Source organism: Sorex araneus, chromosome 2, assembly GCF_027595985.1.
Source record: "Sorex araneus isolate mSorAra2 chromosome 2, mSorAra2.pri, whole genome shotgun sequence".
Lineage (NCBI taxonomy): Eukaryota > Metazoa > Chordata > Mammalia > Eulipotyphla > Soricidae > Sorex > Sorex araneus.
The window spans coordinates 5,838,591-5,860,319 of record NC_073303.1 but is presented as its reverse complement, the minus strand read 5'-3'; the positions used below and the strand labels follow the sequence as shown (position 1 = coordinate 5,860,319).

General features: G+C 40.1%; 1 protein-coding gene across 1 annotated transcript; it reads left to right on the top strand.

The window, feature by feature from the left end:
• The first annotated feature begins 1,908 nt into the window (after nt 1-1,908).
• LOC129402443 (olfactory receptor 2G3-like) lies at nt 1,909-20,478 on the top strand. Its single transcript, XM_055129024.1, has 3 exons — nt 1,909-2,819; nt 8,572-8,581; nt 20,032-20,478. Exons 1-3 carry the CDS (start codon nt 1,909-1,911, stop codon nt 20,476-20,478), a joined length of 1,368 nt encoding a protein of 455 aa, XP_054984999.1.
• The last annotated feature ends 1,251 nt before the right edge of the window (nt 20,479-21,729 follow it).

The window sequence follows — 21,729 nt, the reverse complement described above, 5'->3', positions numbered from 1 at the left end:
ATTTGACTATGTTTTGGGATTTGGTTCATACCTGGTGGTGCTCAGGGTTGCTCCTGGCTCTGTGTTCAGAGATCACTCTTGGGGGACTGTCTGGGATGTGGTGGCAGGAAACAAGTGGGGTCAGATGCATGCAAGGTAAGTACCTAAATCCCTTTACAATTCTCAGGCCTAAACATTATTAATATTATTTAATTTTTTATTTTATGAAGTAGTTCACAATATTTAATTACACTTAATATTCAACCACCAATCCACCACCATTACACCTTCCCACCAACCACCAAATTTCAGATGTTTCCATCCCGAACCCTAACCCCTGCCCCAAAGCAGAACTGAAATAATATATTTTGTATCATATTTTATGAAAACCCACTGAAAATGCTCCAAAAATTTCTTAGGGGGAAGCTTGTGAAGACTGTTTTATTTCACCCAGGGGCCATTAAGCCCTTCTAGAAGAGGTCACTAACATGTTGTTAAAGGTTCACACACACACATATTCAATATACATATATCTGTAAAACAAATATGCCTCTAAGATTGGTTGCCTCCTACTTTGTGCCACAACAGTGTGGTGCAGTGCTCTTGGAGTCCGGGTGGCCTGGGGTATGAAGTGTCCAGGAATAGGTTCACTTGTGAGTGAGGCTGGGCCTAAGTGTGTGGAGAGCGGCCGAGAGCTGGGAGCAGTTGAGTTCTGGAGGTTTTCGGCAGCCAGGGCTTGGCCCCTTGGGGCAGGAAGGAGTCTCACTAGTACCCTTCCGGGATGCCCCAAGTGGAACAACCTGGCACGAGGTCCAGTGTGTCCATATGGCGAGTGTCATGTTCTGCTCCCTTCTGGGAGAGAAGGACATGGACTCTTGGTGGTGGCCCATGATGAATTATCTGGTGCCAGTTAGAGGTGGCTTATGGGCGTCACTGCTGAGTTGCCGGAGATAGGGGGATACCCAGACATTATTTTACATCCTTTAGTTTTTGCCTAAGTGTCTTTTTAATCAAAATACTTGTGCATTGTAAGTGCATCAACCTGGAAAGTATCATGCTAAGTGAAATGAGCCAGAAAGAGAGGGACAGACATAGAAAGATTGCACTCATCTGTGGAATATAAAATAACAGAGTAGGAGACTAATACCCAAGAATAGCAGTATATAATCCCAGGTGGTTGGCTCTATAGTTTGGAAGTTGGCCTCACATGCTGGGGGAAATTCATCCCAGATAGAGAAGGGAACACACAGTAAAATGGGTTTGGAGATACCATGTGGGAAGGGAGATGCATGCTGCTGAAAGTAGACTAAAGCCTGAACATGATGGCCACCCAATGCCCCTACTGCAAACCACAACACCCAAAAGGAGAGAGAGAGAACAAATTGGAATTCCCTGCCACAGAGGCAGGGTGGGATGGGGGGGATTTGATTGGTGGGTGGGAAGGATACTGGGTTCATTGGTGGTGGAGAATGGACACGGGTGAAGGGATGGGCTCTCGAACATTGCATGAGGGAAAAACAAGCACAAAAATGTAGAATCTGTAATTGTACCCTCACTGTAACTCATTAATTAAAAAAAATTTAATAAAAAAAACAAAGATTCTTACCTATGCAATGCTAACGTTATATTGTTGTAAAAATAATCTAATCAACTGAGTTATATTTCAAATAAATTTCTATGAATAGATAAAAATAAATACAAGTGACACTGAAAAAAATATTTGTACATTACGGTATGCCTGTATCTTCCTTTACTTTCTCTTCTAATTGCAAAATTGCATAACTCAAACCTGAAGCTTTAATGATAATTACCAAGAATTACGAACTGGATCTAATATGTATTGAGACAAAAATGATGATAAAAGGAATACTTTTTATTTTTGGATAATTTTTCCTGTGTTCATTTTTTCTTTTTTATCCCAACAGACCAATGGAACAAAACAATGAAACAGATGATGGGTATCTTGTCTTGCTTGGATTCTCAGACCAGCCCCGAGTGGAGTTCATCCTTTTTGTGGTGGTTTTGGTCGCCTACCTTCTGACGATTGTTGGGAACTCAGCCATCATCCTAGTCTCCATCCTGGACGCAAAACTCCAGACACCCATGTATTTCTTCCTCAAAAATCTCTCCTTTCTTGACCTTTGCTTCCCCACTTGCACTGTCCCTCAGTTATTGTGGAATTTGAAGGGACCGGCTAAGACCATCACCTGGACTGGCTGCTCCATCCAACTCTACGTGGGCCTGTCCCTGGGTTCCACGGAATGTGTCCTCCTCACTATCATGGCATTTGATCGCTATGTAGCTGTGTGCAAACCTCTCAATTACACAACCATCATGCACCCCTCCTTCTGCAAGGCCCTAGCAGGAGTGGCATGGGTGAGTGGAATTGGAAATAGTCTTATCCAAGGAACGATCACGCTCCGACTTCCTCGATGTGGGCGCCGCCGTCTGGATCACTTCATATGTGAAGTGCCTGCCATAGTCAAGTTGTCATGTGTTGACACACATGCAAATGAGGTTCAGCTTTTTGTGGCCACACTAGTTCTCATCCTTATTCCTATGTCACTGATACTGCTCTCCTATGGCCTCATTGTGCAAGCAGTGGTAAAACTTAAGTCAGCCCAAGCTTGGCGCAAGGCTCTTGGGACCTGTGGCTCTCATCTGATAGTGGTGTCCTTCTTCTTTGGGACCAGTTCGGTCATATACATCAAACCACAGAAGTACTACGGCTATGTCGACGGAAAGTTCCTTACACTCTTCTATGCAGTTTTTACTCCCACACTCAATCCCCTCATATATACTCTCAGGAATAAGGATGTGAAGGGAGCTCTGAGGAGATTGTTGAGAATAGATGAAAAATGACTTTCTAAGCTGGAAAGTGACTTAATACGTATCATGAGACAATTGCTCTTGCCTATAGAATATATCCATTTATTATTTTTCTGTATGTAAAAATAACATGGTTTTGAAAAAAACACTTATGTTCACCTTTGAATGTCATTTAATCTGGTTTGTATGATTGTGTAAGTATTGTGCATGAACAAAAGTAAGAAATTGAGAGATTAAAAAAATGAGTTTTTTAGGTCATTCTCAAGAAATAACTCATTTACTAGCATACACAGTAAGTATACTTTATTGCTTAACTCTAGGTGGAATAACATGATAGGATAGTAACAGAGGTGAAATGGTAAAATTATTATTATGTTGAAATAAAGCAAAATAGTATTTTTGATGTGATCAGTTATAGTTTGTATTAAGAAACATGGGTTATATCTGCAAATACTATGAATTTTCTATTTTAATATTAAAAAGAGAAAAAATATATTGTATATACAAGCAGTGGATATTTCACTTTCTGTTAGATGTAGTGTTAAGGAATAGAGGGCCAAATTTTGTTAAAGATTTTCCACTAAAAAAGTATAGAAGTTTTTCCAATAAATTTTCTATGTTCAACTTCATTTTGTTGTCCCATGATTAAAAAAGAAAACTTAGCTGATATTGGTCAAACTGAATCATTCAAAATAATTATTTTAATACAAACTTTTACATAAAATTTTTGTTTCTAAGAACTTGCTGGCAATAATTGAGGGCTCATTGTATTGTTTGTAACTGTTTTTGACTGAATGGGAAAGAGCAGAACACTAAGTGGAAGTAAAGAATTAAAATATGTATTCTTCAAACATTTGTGAAATTGGAGTATATTGTATTATGAGCACAAAGAGTCATAGACTACTACAGTTAAATAAAATGTGAGAGAGGAGGTAAAACTCAGAGTGAAAAATATAGATAATAGAGGCAAGAAAAAAAGGAAAATAGAATATCTTTGGAAGATTCTTGGAAAAATGTAAGAAAAACATCTTTGCTGAGACTGAAGAAGAGAAAGTCAAAGTGTCATCTTTGTAACTCCCAGGATTCAATTTTCTTCTTTTAGTGAAGGTTATTAGTGTATATCTGTTTCCCATGATAGATCTAAAGTTCATTTTTGCTTTGTTCCTCAATAGCTCATAGAGTCTACCTTCTTTCCTTATCTTACTTCCTCCATTTCTTATCTTAGTCTCATCTTACAAGTGAATATTTGGTGGAAATGTGTCAGAAATTTATTTATTTATTTATTTAGCTTTTTGGGTCACACCCAACAATGCACAGGGGTTACTCCTGCTCTGCACTCAGGAATTACTCCTGGTGGTGCTCAGGGGACCATATAGGATGCTGGGAATTGAACCCTGGTCGGCATCATGCAAGGCAAGCGCCCTATCAGCTGTGCTATCGCTCCAGCCCCTTGTGTCAGAAATTTAAATGCAAACTCAGGAATGTGTTTAAATTTCTTTTAGACCTCAGGTTTGGTTCATACCCAGTGGTGCTCCAGGGCTATTCCTGGAGGCTCCCTGGCAGAGTTGGGGGTGGGGGGAGGGGGAGCAAACCACATTTGATGCTGGAGATATAGCTGTGGTTGGCCACATGCAAGGCAAGTTTTTGTTTTTGTTTTTAACCTCCTGTGATATCTCTCCAGTTCTGCATTGTGTTTAAAATTTAAAACATGGTAAATGAGTTTCTGGTGTTTAAAAAAAAGAAACAAGTAATCAAGTTGGTGGGACACCTGGAATTTTATGCTCATAGGGAGTCATTTAAGGTAGAGTAGAATCACCTGTGGGGAAAAGTTTATAGGGCAATTAAAGCTGTAGCTAAAATGGTAGAAAAATACAACAAAATAAGATATAATAAAGCCAGTTAAACTATTTTTATCAATCTGATCACATATATCAAGATGTCAAAGTGCCTCAAAAGCTGGCATGTGAACTGCAAGATCTTTGTGGGCCTGAAGGGAAGGGCTTCCTTCAGAGAGTGTGTTTCATTGCTAAGGGCATTCTCACTCACAATTAAACTCTGACCTTCAAAACAGACATGCTCCCAAACTCTTCATTTCAGAACAGAGGGTGAGGAAATGTGAATGAGATCAAAGGAATGAGTTGAGACAACTCTAGGGTATAAGATGAAGCCTTTTGGGGTCTGGAGAGGTAGTACAGGGATTAAAGCCGACTTTCCTTGCGTGTGGCTGGCCCACCGTGGTTTGAATCTCCAATACCAGGTATGGTCCACTGAGCTTTGCCAGGATTTCCATTTGAGCACAGAGCTATGAATAGCCCCAAAGCAGCACTGGGTGCAAAACCAAACTGAAGCAAAGCAAAAATGCCCACAGGGCTGGGAAGATGAACTTTGGGAAAGATACTTGTTTTGCACATGGCCGATCCCATTTGATATCCAGCATGGCATATAGTCCCCTCAGAGACCAAAAGAGATACCCAAGCACGGAACCAGGAGTAAACTCTGAGCACTGCTGGGTGTGGTCCAACCCCTCCCCTCCAACAAAAGTTTAAAAAGATTTTTTGTGCACAGACCTAAATACGCCAACCTGAATATGCACAGGAATTTCATGTAGAGTTAGTGTTGAGTTAGGTCTCTATAATACTCACTTTAATGACAGTTATGGCTTCAGGTATTATTTTAATTCTTTTATTCCTTGCAAGTTCATGTTTGTGATGTTTGTAAGTGTTTAAAATAGGTGTTCAATTTTATACATCTTCATGTGGCTATTCAGTCTTTCAGAACATTTATCAAAAAGAACATTCTTTTTATTTTATTTTAAATTTATTTATTTTTTAATCAGTGAATCATCATGAGGGTACAGTTACAGATTTACACATTTTGTACTTGTGTTTCCCTCATTCAATGTTTGAGCACCCATCCCTCCACCAATGTCCATTTTCCAACACCGATGAACCCAATATCCTTCCCGCCCCCCAATCCCATCTCCCCCTCCCCTCCCCACCCCACCTCTGTGGCAGGGCATTCCCTTTTGTTCTCTCTCTCCTTTTGGGTGTTGTGGTCTGCAATAGGGGTATTGAGTGGCCATTGTGTTCAATCTATAATCAACTTTCCGTATGCATCTCCCCTCCCGAGAGGGTCTTCCAACAACAGTTTACTTGGTGTTCCCTTCTCTGTCTGAACTGCCTCTTCCCCCAGCATGTGAGGGAAGCTCCAGGGCTTCCAAGCCATAGAGCCAATCTCCTGGTACTTATTTCTACTGTTCTTGGGTGTTAGTCTCCTACTCTGTCATTTTATATTCCACAGATGAGTGCAATCTTTCTATATCTGTCTCTCTCTTTCTGACTCATTTCACTTAGCATGATACCTTCCATGTCGATCCACTTATATGCAAAATTCATGACTTCATCTTTTCTAACAGCTGCATAGTGTTCCATTGTATAGATGTACCAAAGTTTCTTTAACCAGTCATCTGTTCTCAGGCACTCCGGTATTTTCCAGATTCCGGCTATTGTAAACAGTGCTGCAATGAACATATAGGTGCAGATGTCATTTTGATCATACTTTTTTGCTTCTCCGGGATATAATCCCAGAAGTGGTATTGCTGGGTCAAATGGGAGCTCAATTTCTAGTTTTTTGAGGAGCGTACATATTGTTTCCCAAAAGGCCTGGACCAATCAGCATTCCCACCAACAGTGTAGAAGGGTTCCTTTCTTCCCACATCCCCTCCAACAGCGGTTTTTTTTGTTCTTTTGAATGTGTGCCATTCTCTGTGCTGTGAGGTGGTATCTCATAGTTGTTTTGATCTGCATCTCTCTGATGATTAGTGATGAAGAGCAGTTTTCCATGTGCCTTTTGGCCATTAATATCTCTTCCTTGAGAAAGTTTCTGTTCATTTCTTTGCCCCATTTTCTGATGGGGTTGGATGTTTTCTTCTTGTAGAGTTCAGCCAGTGCCTTATATACCCTTGTATCAACCCTTTATCGTATGGGTATGGGTTAATATCCTTTCCCATTCTGTAGATAGTCTTTGTATTCTGGTCACTGCATCATTTGTGGTGCAGAAGTTTCTTAGTTTAATATAGTCCCATCTGTTTATCTGTTTCCCCTGGGTTGATGAGTTGTGTGTCATCTTTGAAGATAGCTTTAGCTTCAATATCCTCGAGGGTTTTGCCAACTTTGTCTTCAATGAACCTTATGGATTGTGGTCTGATGTTGAGGTCTTTAATCCATTTTCATCTGACTTTTGTGCATGGTGTCAGGTCGAGGTCTAAGCCCATTATTTTGCATGTGATTGTCCAGTTATGCCAGCACCATTTGTTAAAGAGGCTTTCTTTGCTCCACTTCACATTTCTTGCTTCCTTATCAAAGATCATACATTTGGTGTTGTGTGTAGGAATATTCCACCCTGTTCCCATGGTCTGTGGCTCTGCCTTTGTTCCAATACCATGCTGTTTTAATTATTACCGCTTTGTAGCAAAGTTTAAGGTTGGGGAGGGTGATGTCTCCCATCATCTTTTTCCCAAGAATTGTTTTAGCTATCCGTGGGCATTTGTTATTCCATATGAATATCAGGATTGCTTGATCCATTTCTTTGAAGAATTTCATGAGTATTTTTATAGGTATTGCGTTGAATCTGTATAATGCTTTGGGGAGTATTGCCATTTTGATAATGTTGATTCTCCCTATCCATGAGCAGGGGATATGTTTCCATTTCCTCGTATCCTCTTTTATTTCATGGAGTAGAATTTTATTGTTTTCTTTGTAGAGATCCTTTGCTTCCTTAGTTACGCTAATTCTGAAGTACTTGATTTTCTGGGGCATGATTGTGAATGAGATTGCTTTTTCATGTCCCTTTCCTCAGTCTCATTGTTTGCATATAGGAAGGCCATGGATATTTGGGTATTGATTTTATAGCCTGCAACTTTACTGTACAAGTCTGTTGTTTCTAAGAGTTTCTTAGTAGAGGTTTTAGGCTTCTCTAGATATAGTATCATATCGTCTGCGAATAGTGAGAGTTTGATCTCTTTCTTTCCTATCTGGATGTCCTTAATATCTTTTTCTTGCCTAACAGCTATTGAGCTATTGCAAGTACTTCCAGTACTATGTTGAACAGAAATAGTGAGAGTGGGCATCTTTGTCTTGTCCCTGATCTTAGAGGAATGGCCCTTAGTCTTTTTCTGTTGAGGATAATGCTTGTCATGGGTTTGTGGTAGATGGCTTTGACTATCTTGAGGAAAGTTCCTCCAAAACCCATTTTGGTGAGAGTTTTCATCATAAATGGGTGTTGGATCTTGTCAAATGCTTTCTCTGCATCTATTGATATGATCATGTGTTTTTTATCTTTACTTTTGTTGATACGATGGATTATGTTGATTGATTTCCGAATGCTAAACCATCCTTGCATCCTCAAGATGAATCCCACTTGGTCATGGTGTATGATATTTTTGATGAGTTGTTGGATTCTATTTGCTAATATTTTGTTGAGGATCTCTGTATCGGTATTCATCAGGGATATTAGTCTACAGTTTTCTTTTTTTGTGGTGTCTTTGTTTGCTTTTGGTATTCGGGAGATATGTGCCTCATAGAAACTGTTTGGGAGAGTTCCTGTTTCTTCAATTTCCTGGAAAAGCTTGAGGAGAACTGGCAATAGGTCCTCTTTAAATGTTTGGAAGAATTTGCCAGTGAATCCATCTGGACCTGGGCTTTTGTTTTTGGGGAGAGTTTTGATTACACTTTCAATTTCCTTGATATTAATGGATCTATTCAGGTATTCCAGGTCTTCTTGGTTCAGTCTTGGGAGATTGTAGGAATCAAGGAATTCATCCATTTCTTTTAAGTTCTTTTCTTTTGTGGCATACAGACCTTCAAAGTTGTCTCTGATGATCTTTTGAATCTCATTGGTTTCTGTTGTGATGTCCCCATTTTCATTTCTGATTCGATTTATTAGGGTTCTCTCTCTTTCTTTGTGAGTTTTGCTAGCGGTTTATCAATCTTGTTTATTTTCTCAAAGAACCAGCTCTTGGTTTCATTGACCTTTTGGACTGTTTTTTGGGTTTCCATGTCTTTAATTTCTGCTCTAAGTTTCTTTCGGCCGGGTTGGGGTTCCTTTTGTTGATATTTTTTAAGGTCTTGAGCTGTGAAGTCAAGTTATGTATGTAGGCCCTTCCTTCCTTTTTAAGGAATGCTTACAAAGCTATAATTTTTTCAATTAACACAGCTTTAGCTGCTTCCCATAGATTTTGGTAGCTCGTGTCTTCATTCTCATTTGTTTCTAGGTATCTTTTCATTTCTTCTTTGGCTTCCTTCCTGACCCACTCATTGTTCAACATTGAGTTGTTTAATTCCCAGTTGTTTGATTTTGTTCTCCGTGTCTGTGTGAGATTAGCTTCTATCTTCAGTGCATCATGGTCTGAAAAGATGGTTGATACAATATCTATTTTTCCTATTCTATTGAGGTATGTATTGTGGCCTAATACCTGGTCCGTTTTGGAAAATGTTCCGTGTGCACTGGAAAAGAATGTGTATTCTTTCTTTTTGGGGTGTAGGTCTATTAGGCCTCTATCTTCAATTTCTTCTTTCAGAGTCAGTGTTTACTTGTAGAGTTTTGTTCTTGTCGATCTATCCAGAGGTGATAAGGTGGTGTTGAATTCTCCAACACTATTGTGCTGTTAGTGATGTCCTCTTTAAAGTCTGTTAGGAGTTGTTTTAAGTATTTAGCTGGTCGTTCATTAGGTTTGTATATGTTTAAGAGTGTGATTTCTTCCTGTTGTAGATATCCCTTGATAAATAGAAAATGCCCTTCAGAACTGTCCCTTCTAATCTTTTTCAACCTAAAATCTATGTTGTTGGATACTAGTATGGCCACTCCAGCTTTTTTGAGGGAGTTGTTTGCCTGCAGGATTTTTTCCCCTTTTTTTGACTTTGAGCCTGTGTTTTCTCTGACTGTTCAGGTGTGTTTCTTGCAGGCAGCAGAATGTTGGGTTTAGTTTCTGGGTCCATTTTGCCACTCTATTTCCTTTGTTAGGTGCATTTAGGCAGTTGACATTGAGAGAGATTATTGTCATGGGGTTTTGTGTCATCTTTCTGTGGGGTTTGTTGTTCTTATGGGGTTCCTCCTTGTCTTACAATAGCCCCTTTAGTCCTTCTTTTAAGTTTGGTTTTGAGTCTATGAAGTTCCTAAGCTGTTGTTTATCCGAGAAATAGTGTGTGGTTCCTTTGAGTTTGAGTGAGAATTTAGCCGGATAAAGTATTCTTGGTGAGGTGTTATTTTCATTGAGTTTTTTCATTATGTCCCACCATTCTCTTTGGGCTTGGAGGGTTTCCTCTGATAGGTCTGCTGTAAATCTGAGGGGTGCTCCTTTGTATGTGATTTCCTTCCTTGACCTTGCTGCTGGTAGTATTGTTTCTCTATCCACAGCATCTGTCATTTTGACTATGATATGCCTTGGAGTCTTTTTATTCAGGTCTCTTTTTGCTGGTACTCTTTGGGCTCTTTGGATCTAGATGCCTGCCTTCTCCAGCTCTGGGAATTTCTTAGCAATGATATCTTTAACTGTGTTTATTTTTTCATTGGGGTTACCTCCCTGTGCTTCTGGTACACCAATGGTTCTTATGTCGTTCCTCTTGAGGTCACCCCCTAGGACTTTTTCTTTCTTTCTTTCTTTCTTTCTTTCTTTCTTTCTTTCTTTCTTTCTTTCTTTCTTTCTTTCTTTCTTTCTTTCTTTCTTTCTTTCTTTCTTTCTTTCTTTCTTTCTTTCTTTCTTTCTTTCTTTCTTCCTTCCTTCCTTCCTTCCTTCCTTCCTTCCTTCCTTCCTTCCTTCCTTCCTTCCTTCCTTCCTTCCTTCCTTCCTTCCTTCCTTCCTTCCTTCCTTCCTTCCTTCCTTCCTTCCTTCCTTCTTTCTTTCTTTCTTTCTTTCTTTCTTTCTTTCTTTCTTTCTTTCTTTCTTTCTTTCTTTCTTTCTTTCTTTCTTTCTTTCTTTCTTTCTTTCTTTCGACTTACAACTTTTTGTGCTTGTGTTTCAGTCATACAATGCTCGATTACCCATCCCTCCACCAGTGCCCATTCTCTACCACTGATGATCCCAGTATCCCTCCCACCCCACATCCCATCCCCCCACCCCACCTCGCCTCAGTGGCAGGGAGGGGATTCCCTTTTGTATTCTCTCTCCTTTTGGGTGTTGTGGTTTGCAATATAGGCATTGAGTGGCCATCGCGTTTGATCTATAGTCTATTTTCAGCGTACATCTCCCATCCCCAGCAAGTCCCTGAAGGACACTTCACCTGGTATTCCCTTCTCTATCTGAGCTGCCTTTTCCTCCAGTGTGTGAGGCCAGCTTCCAACCCATGGAGCCAAACTCCTGGTACTTATCTCTACTATTCTTGGGTGTTAGTCTCTTATTCTGTTATTTTATATTCCACAGATGAGTGCAATATTTCTATGTCTGTCTCTCTTCCTGACTCATTTCACTTAGCATGATGCTTTCCATGTTGATCCACTTATATGCGAAGGTCATGACTTCATCTTTCTTAACAGCACCATAGTATTCCATTGTGTAGATGTACCAAAGTTTCTTTAACCAGTCATCTGTTCTCGGGCTCTTGGGTTTTCTCCAGATTCTGGCTATTGTAAACAGTGGTGCAATGAACATTCAAGTGCAAATGTTGTTTCCACTATACTTTTTTGCCTCTCTGGGATATATTCCCAGGACTGGTATTGCTCGGTCAAATGGGAGCTCAATTTCAAATTTTTTGAGAAGCTTCCATACTGTTTTCCAAAAGGGCTGAACTAGTCGGCATTCCCACCAGCAGTGAAGGAGGGTCCCTTTATCCCCACATCCATGCCAACAGCAGTTGCTTTTGTTCTTTTGGATGTGTGCCAGTCTCTGTGGTGTGAGGTCGTATCTCATTGTTGTTTTGATCTGCATCTCTCTGATGATTAGTGATGAAGAGCATTTTTTCATGTGCCTTTTTGTCATTCATATTTCTTCCTTGAGAAAGTTTCTGTTCATTTCATTGCCTCATTTTTTGATAGTGTTGAATGTTTTCTTCTTGTGGAGTTCAACAAGTGCCTTATATATCCTTGATATCAGCCCCTTATTGGATGGGTATTGGGTTAATATCCTTTCCCATTCTGTAGATTGTCTTTGTATTCTGGTCACTGTATCTTTTGCAGTGCAGAAGCTTCTTAGTTTAAATATAGTCCCATTTGTTTATTTCTGTTTCCACTTGGTTGGTCAGTGGCATGTCAACTTTGAAGATACTGTTAGCTTCAATGTCGTGGAGGGTTTTGCCAACCTTGTCTTTAATGTACCCTATGGATTTTGGTCTTATGTTGGGATCTTTAATCCATTTTGATCTGACTTTTGTGCATGGTGTCAGGTCAAGGTCTAAGCTCATTTTTTTTGCATGTGGTTGTCTAGTTATGCCAACACCAATTGTTAAAGAGGCTTTCTTTGCTAACTTCACATTTCTTGCTCCTTTATCAAAGATTAGATGTTCATACATTTGGGGTTGTGTGTAGGGATATTCCACCCTGTTCCCTTGGTCTGTGTCTCTGCCTTTGTTCCAGTACCATGCTACTTTAGTTATTACCGCTTTGTAGTAGAGTTTGATGTTGGGGAGGGTGATGCCTCCCATCGTCTTTTTCCCAAGAATTGCTTTAGCTGTTCGTGGACATTTATTGTTCCATATGAATTTCAGGAGTATTTGTTCCATTTCTTTGGAGAATTTCATGGATATTCTTATAGTGATCGCATTGAATCTGTATAGTGCTTTGGAGAATATTGCCATTTTGGCAATGTTAATTCTTCCTATCCATGAGCAGGGAATATGTTTCCATTTCCTTGTGTCCTTTTTTATTTTGTGGAGTAACGTTTTATAGTTTTCTTTGTAGAGATCATTTACCTCAGTTAGGCTGATTCCGAGGTACTTGATTTTCTGGGCACGGTTGTGAATGGGATTTTTTTATGCCACTTTCCTCTGGCTCGTTATTTGCATATAGGACAGCCATGGATTTTTGGGTATTCATTTTGTAGCCTGCGGCTTTACTGAACAAGTCTATTGTTTCTAGAAGTTTCTTGGTAGAGGTTTTAGGATTCTCTAGTATAGTATCATGTCATCTGCGAATAGTGAGAACTTGATTTCTTTCTTTCCTATATGGATGCCCTTAATATATTTTTCTTGTCTTACAGCTATTGCAAGTACTTCCAGTACTATGTTGAACAGAAGTGTTGAGAGTGAGCATCCTTTTCTTGTCCCTAATCTTAGAGGGAAGGCCCTTAGTTTTTCTTCATTGAGGATAATGCTTGCCATGGGTTTGTGGTAACTGGCTTTGACTATTTTGAGGAAAGTTTCTCTTAAACCCATTTTGGTGAGAGTTTTTGTCATAAATGGATGTTGGATTTTGTAAAATGCTTTCTCTGCGTATTGGTATGATCATATGGTTTTTATCTTTGCTTTTGTTGATATAGTCCATTATGTTGATTGATTTCTGAATGTTAAACCATCCTTGCATTCGCAGGATGCATCCCATTTGGTTGTGTGTATGATCTTTTTGATGAGTTGTTGGATTCTATTTGCTAATATTTTGTTGAAGATCTTCGAATCCGTGTTTATCAGAGATATTGGCCAGTAGTCTTACCTGTTAGTGGTGTCTTTGTTTGCTTTTGTTATTAGAGAGATATGTGCTTCTTAGAAACTGTTTGGGTGAGTTCCTGTTTCTTCAATTTCCTGGAAAAGCTTGAGGAGAACTGGCAACAGGTCCTCTTTAAATGTTTGGATGAATTCACTAGTGAATCCATCTCGGCCTGGGCTTTTGTTTACTGGGAGACTTTTGAATACAGTTTCAACTTCCTTGATGTTGATGGGTCTATTCAGGTAATCCAGGTCTTCTTGGTTCACTCTTGGGAGATGATACAAATCTAGGAAATTATCCAATTCTTCTAGGTTCACTTGTTTCATGGCATACAGACCTTCAAAGTAGTCTCTGATGATCTTTTGAATTTCATTAGTTTCTGTTGTGATTTCCCCTTTTTCATTTCTGATTTGTTTTATTAGAGTTCTCTCTCTCTCTTTCTTTGTGAGTCTTTTAGTGGTTTATTAATCTTGTTTATTTCCTCAAAGAACCAGATCTTGGTTTCATTGACCTTTGGACTGTTTTTTGGGTTTTCATGTCTTTAATTTCTGCTCTGTTTCCTTCAGCTGGGTTGGGGTTCCTTTTGTTGATATTTTTTTAAGGTCTTGAGCTGTGAATTCAAGTTATGTATGTAGGCCCTTCCTTCCTTTCTGAGGAATGCTTGCAAAGCTATAATTTTTCCAATTAACACAGCTTTAGCTGCATCCCATAGATTTTGGTAGCTCTTGTCTTCATTCTCATTTGTTTCTATGTATTTTTTGATTTCTTCCTTGGCTTCATTCCTGACTCACTCATTGTTCAACATTGAGTTGTTTAATTCCCAGGTGTTTGATTTTGTTCTTCGTGTCTGTGTGAGATTAGCTTCTATCTTCAGTGCATTGTGGTCTGAAAAATTAGTTGATACAATTTATATCTTCTTGATTCTATTGAGATATGTTTTATGAGCCAGCACCTGGTCTACTTTAGAAAATGTTCTGTGTGCACTGAAAAGAATGTGCATTCTTTTTTTTTTATGGGTGTGAGGTCCTGTATATGTCTGTTAGACCTCCCTCTTCCTTCAGTGCCAGTGTTTCCTTGCTGAGTTTTGTTCTTGTTGATCTATCCAGAGGTGACAAGGTGGTGTTGAAGTCTCTGACTACTATTGTATTGCTAGAAATGTCCTCCTTAAAATCTGTTTGCAGTTGTTTTAAGTATTTAGATGGTCCCTCATTAGGTGCATATACATTTAAGAGTGTGATTTCTTTCTGTTGTACATAACCCTTGATAAATAGAAAATGGTCTTCACTGTCCTTTCTGATCTCTTTCAACCTGAAATCTATGTTTTCAGATACTAGTATGGCCACCCCAGATTTTTTTAGGAAGTTGTTTGCTCGGAAGATTGTTTTCCATACTTTAACTTTGAGTCTGTGTTTGTTCTGATTGTTCAGATATGTTTCTTGTAGGCAGCAGAATGTTGGTTTCAGTTTCCAGATCCATTTTGCCACTCTGTGTCTCTTGATGGGTGCATTTAGACCATTGACATGAGAGAGATTATTGTCATGGGGTTTTGCGCCATCTTTATATAAGGGTTTGTTGCATTTATGGGTGTTTTCTTCTTGTCTTTCAGAAGCCCTTTGAGTCCTTCTTTTAATTTGGTTTTGTGTCTATGAAGTTCCTGAGCTGTTGTTTATCTATAAAATGGTGTATTGTTACAACGAGTTTGAGTGAGAGTTGGATAAAGTTCCAATGAGTTTGAGTGAGAGCTAGATAAAGTATTCTTTGTGAGGCATTCATTTCGTTGAGTTTTTTCACTATATGCCACTGTCTTTGGGCTTGGATGGTTACCTCTGGTAGGTCTGCTGTAAATCTAAGGGGTGCACCTTTGTATGTGATTTCTGTTTTAGACCATGCTGCTTGCAGTATTGTGTCTCTATCCACAGCATCCATCTTTCTGACTATTATATGTCTTGGAGGGTTTTTGTTAGGGTTTCTTTTAGCTAGCACCCTTCTGCCTCCTTGGATCTGGATGCTTGCATTCTCTAACTCTAAGAACTTTTCAGTGATGATTTCTTTAATCATCATGTGGTTTTTTTAATTGTTTTTTTTTTCATTAGGGTTGCCTCCCTGTCCTTCCGGTACTTCGATGATTCTAATATTGTTCCTCTTGGAGTCATCTCCTTGGTCTCTGATTCACCTTAAAGCTATTTTGAGGTCTTTTCCCATTGTTTGTTGTTTCCTGTATGATTTCTGCTGTTCATCTTCAAGTTTGCTGATTCTGTCTTCAGCTATATACATTCTACTGTTGAGGGCACCTACTGAGTTTTTAATTTCATCTATAGAATCCTTCATTTGTGACATTTCTTTTTATAGCTTTATTATTTCTGCTCTCATTTCTTCCTGTATTTTCTCAGCTATCCGTTCCCCCATTTCTCTCATTTCTTCCTTTAATTTTCTGTATGACTGTTCCATTGATTCTTTGAGTTCCTTGAACATCCTCAGCATTTCATCTCAAAATTCTTTGTCGGAGAGAACATATTTGTGGGTACCCCCTGTTGAGGATTCGGGAACCTTTTCTGTGTCCTCTACTTGTAGTGGAGATTTGTGCTTTCTTCATGTTGTTGTGGGTAGATAGAGATAAAACCTTCAAGTTCACTGGCCCTGTTCCCTCTTATTGCAGGAAAGGATTCTGAATAAGCTCGCTGGATGGTAGTCAACCTTCTCCTCGTCGAGAGTATGTCTTTCCTCTTTGATATTATTTTGTGACTTATGATAGTCATCTAGTAAAGCATTGGAGGAGATATTCTTTCATATTGGGCTTTCTAAAATTTTTGTACACACTGGTCTTTTGGTGGAATTGGAGTAGGCCAGTGGATTATTGTATTGTGTTTGAGGTGGCCAGAATGTTTTCCACAGAATTAGATAATAAAGGTTGGGATGAGAGTTGAGAGTGCTGGGATTGGGAAATATAACTGCTGCTGAGTGAGTGGCCACCAGCCCCAGAGAAGGCCACTCCCACTTTTGAGGCGGCCACGCCCCCTCCATGGGAGGTTACACCCCCAGCCTGTCCAGATGTTAATGCCCGGGTCCACAGACCTATTGAGAAGAGCAAGAAGAGCATAGATAGTTGTGCAGGCACTGCAGGCAGAGGTGAAGGCAGATGCCCCCCTGAGCTGGTCCTGGCAGCAGTCTACATATATATACACATATGTATATATATATGTATATATATGTCTCTAATACCATATATGTATATATATGTCTCTCTCTATATATTTTTTAAATGCTTGGTAACATCATGTTTTAGTTACGGTAGCTTTTTAATGTGGTTTGAAATCAGAAACTGCAGTGCCTCCCCCACTTGACCTTGGCCTACCTGGGTTCAATCCCTGGCACCCCGTATGGTTACCCAAAGCCCACTAGGGATTTTATGGTGTTGTTTAGAGTCCAGACTCTCATATAACTTTCTTGTGAGTTCATTTTATTTTCATTAATTTTTGACATGCAACATGTAATATATATGTTCTGTAATATATATATTACAGAATATAATTAGACATAAGTTATCATCATTGATAACTGTATCACTTGATGCTGTTGCTCATCGATTTGCTCAAGCAGGCACCAGTAACTTCTCCATTGTGAGACTTGTTGTTACTGTTTTTGCCATATCAGATATGCCACGGGTAGCTTGCCAGGCTCTGCTGTGCAGGCGAGACACTCTCGGTAGCTTGCCAGGCTCTCTGAGAGGGGCAGAGGAATCGAGCCTGGGTCGGCTGCGTGCAAGGCAAATGACCTACCCACTGTACTATAGCTCCAGGAGTCACTAATGAGATTTAATGTTTTTAGGCTGTGGAGAAGGCTTAAAAGGGTTGGAGCACGTGCTTTGCATGTAGAAGCGCTAGGTTAGATCTCTATTCTCTGGGTTAGATTCCCACCACCACATGGTTCCCCAAGCACCAAGTACCACTGGCTATGGCACAAAATACCACTGAAACTTAGTATTTTGAAATCAGTGTTCTGAAAATGGAAAAGCACTATGTTATCACTATATGATAGGTCCAGAACATGAAAAAATGTCTTAGTACTGAGCTGTGCTGATTGAGTGGTTAAGGAGTTGGACTCGAAATCCAATGGGGACTCTCCATGCAGGTTCAATCCTGCTCACACGGATGTTTGTATCATCATTGATAATTGCTTAATATATTTATCCCACGATTAACTTTCACAACTATTAATAGAGCGTTTTCAGGATATGCTATTCCATTATGAAAGAATATTGAAGCAATGTTTATTGTCACTTTTATTATTGATGACATGTAAGAAAGTCCTTCTAATCCTAAATGTGAAGTGCATTAAAAATTTAGTGAGTATGTTTTGTATTATAAGTACATTAAAATCTTTAAATTTGTAAGTATTTGTTCTTTCAAAAATTCCATTAAGACCTTGGCTTCCTTAGTCTTTTTTTATTATTATATGTAGGAGCGCTGCTATTTATTCAGCCATTGTTTAAGGTGATTGAATTGGGCATAATTTCCACATTATCTTTTTAAAAATATTTTTAATTTATTAAGTTGGTACACAATGTTTGATTACACTCAATATTCAAACACCAATCCAATCACCATTACACCTATCTTCCACCAAATTCGGGATGTTTCCATCCCAAACCACAATCCCTGTCACAGGGATATATGAAGTAATATATTTCATATTGTTATGAAAAACTGCTGAACATGCTTACAAAAAAGTGTTCATATAGGAAACAGTGTGAAGATTATTCAATTTTGGCAGGAACCAGTAAGACATTCTATAGAGATTATTAACATGTTAATGTTTGGGTGGTATGAGCTTTGATATACATAACTGAAAATATATATATATATATTTTGCTCTATGATTTATTGCTTACTATCTGAACCCCATCAAACATGGTGTGGCAATTGTGGAGAACGGGTAAGGAGTGTTTTATGATGTGTTGCGCGGCCGCTTTTGCAGCTATGCAGTCCGGAATATGTTTACTCATATGTGAGGCTCTGCTCCATCACATGGGGTGTGGCCTTGAGCATGGAGGTGGTTGGGTTGTGGAGGTCTTTGGCTGCAGGAGCTGGATCCCTTGGGGAGGGGAGGGTACCGCGTGTGAAACAACCTGGTGTGGAGTCCATGGCATGGTTATGGGGGCCTCATGTCTGGGCAGTGGCCGATAACTAGATTATCTGGCGCCGGCAGGAGGTGGTTTATGGGCATGAACCTGGGGAGACTGGGGAAAGCGGACAGAGGATCTCCGCTCATGGTCCCATTGGGTCCAGAGTCCAAGGTCACAAAGTTCCACATTACCTGGGTTCCATAGGACTTCACTCATGCATGAGACTGGGCCAAAGCACGTGGGGAGTGACCTTGAGTGTGGCAGGGGTTCCTGCCTATGTCTGCTCTACGGGCCCTAACTGCATTTTTTGATCACTTTGAAGATTTATGGGTCTCTGAATAAAGGCCAATAAATGAGCTTGTATAGCTGAGCCGCTGGTGGTTTATGGGTGTGTCTCCCACATATCTAACTTTTGGCCGCTTAATTTCTTGGTAAACTTAGCTGCAAATTGTTTGAGTCTGGCCAAAGGCACAATAGCAATTTGGGGGTGTCTGGAAGTCTGAAGGCACCATCAGGCTGCTGATACACTCGCCCCACAGGTACAGGTTGACCTGCTGGCGGCATCATACCCCTCCTTAGTCTTTTAAGAAGTGAAAATTATAGTGACTTTGATGTAGACTGAGGTAACTTTTAAAACATCCCACCAAAGACCCCTCCTTTCCTGATCCTTCTTCTCTCTATTCAGAATCAAAGACTCCTTTTTGAACGTGCAAGATGAGAAAGCTGGGCAGCTTCTTAAGCACTACACATCCAGAGGGCAAAGAGGCTTGTTCCTAATACATTATTAAATCAACATCATTAACAAAGTGGTGCAGGGTGTGCAATACTAACATACACTTTGAATAGTTGTGAAATTATACATCTACTATATATATAGTAGTTTAAACTAGTGTTAAAAGATGGTGGACTTTCCTTTTAAGTTTAAACTAATGTTAAAGGATTGTGGACTTTCGGTCATACAAAAAATAACTTCAATTTTCTTTAGAAACTATGATTTACTAATTTAAAGCAATTAAAAATGTTCACTTTAAAATAATGAAGAACTTAAATGTTATTTACTCTTACTGTTCACATATGCTGTGAATAATTTGATGTGCCTGTTTTTCCCCAATTTAAGTGATATTTTCAATAAGCTGTAAATTAGCTAAATTTATTTTATGCTTTTGCAGCCTTTTTCTCTTCACTCTCTATTTCTCTCCCTGATAAACTTTATCTCACTAGTCTCGCCTTATCTCTCAGGAAAACTCTCTGCTGACGCAATTGGCCTCCTTCTGCCTCTCTGTACCCTTGCAAGCACCTGCTGAAGCACCCAAGGGCTCCTTGCTAAAATGTCTGGCACGAATGACCATTATTTCTCCCTCAGTCAGTGCTTCTCTGAATTCTTCTCAAGAGCTGAGTTTAGGACCCGTAGCCTACACCCGAACCTCTTTCTAACCCTGTGACAATATTCCTAAAATTCTTTTTCTAACCAGGGTCATGGATTTCCTCAAAGGCAGTGTCCACCCAGACTTTATCGTGGTGACCTTCTCCGACCAGCATCACTTGGAAAAAATCCTCTTTTTGTGTTAGAGCTGGCGTCCTACCTCACTCTGCTGGGGAACACGCTCATCATTCTGGTCTCTTCCATAGACCCCAAACTCCACCCCCCTCCCATGTACTCTTCCTCAGTCAGCTTTCCCTGGTTGTTATTTGCTTTACCACCAGCTTTGGCCCCCAGCTTCTGTGGAACCCGAGAGGTGGCAAGGTCATTGTTGTCCCTGGTTGCACTGTCCAGCTCCACGCGACCCTGGGTTGGGCACCACCTAGTGTGTCCTCTGGCCTATGATGGCTTTTGGTCGCTATGCGGCTCTGCAGGTGTTTCTTGGATGTATGGCCCAGGGTGGGAAATGTGCTCATCCAGAATAACACCGGCCTCTTGATATCTCCCTGAGGACACCGGCACATCTATAATTCTTTCTGCAAGGTGCCCTAGATGATTAAACTTGCGGGTATGGACACCCACTCCAACCGCTCCAGGTGTTCTTTCTTGCGTTAGTCTTGCTCTTTCTGCCCTTATCACGGATCCTGATTTCTTTAAGGAGTTATTCTCAAGGCAGTTGACAAAAATAGTTCCTACAACATATGCACAGCGAAATCCTCCTTGTAAGGTTGTGACCCCAACCCACAACCTCCTCATTTGCACGCTGAGGAATAAGGGTGTGAAACATGCTGTTGGAAGACTACTTTGCGCTGTTGGAAAACTACTTTCCCTTGTCGGAAGAATACTTTGCAGAAGCCCTGATTGTGAGAAATGCAGCAGTGCACACGGAGTGATCCAATACTAAGATGACTCCACCACAGCAAAACCACCTAAGACATCTTGTGGGATCTTTGACTCAAACACAAACTCATGAGGAATGTATATACCTTTCAGGGCCTGCACAAATGTGACTTGCATGTCCTGCAAGGTTGCATGTTCTTTTTTTCCCCCTTCCCTCCACCAGGGTATATTTTCCACCACCAATGCCCTCAGTATTCCTCCCCCTCATCATCCCACCCCTTCCCCTGCTTCTAAGGCAGACAGTTTCCCCCATTCTCTCTCTCTCTCTCTCCTTTTGGGCATTATGGTTTGTAATACAGATACTTAGAGGCCATCAAATTCAGTTGTTTGTCTACTTTCAGCACACATCTCCCATCCGGAGCGATCCTTCCTACTGTCATTGACTTAGTGATCCCTTCTCTACCCCTGCTGATTGCATGTTCTTGGTTTCAGAGAAGTCAGTCTGTTCTGGTCTCTTTCCCAGATTCTTTTTTAATTTTATAAGTTACTTCGCAATATTTGATTACATTTAATATTCAAACACCAATCCCACCACAATTACACCTTCCCACCACCAAATTCGGATGTTTCCATCCCAAGCCCCAATCCCAGTCCCAAAACACAAAGGAATGAATATATATATATATATATTTTTATTTATTTATTTTTAATTTTTTTATTGAGTCACCATGTGGAAAGTTACAAAGTTTTCAGGTTTAAATCTCAGTTATACAATGCTCGAATACCCATCCCTTCACCATTGCACATATTCCACCACCAAGAATCCCAGTATAGCTCCACCCCCACCACCACACCCCTAACCCCCCACGCCCCTAGCCCCCCCACCCTTAGCCCCCCTGCCTGTGTAACT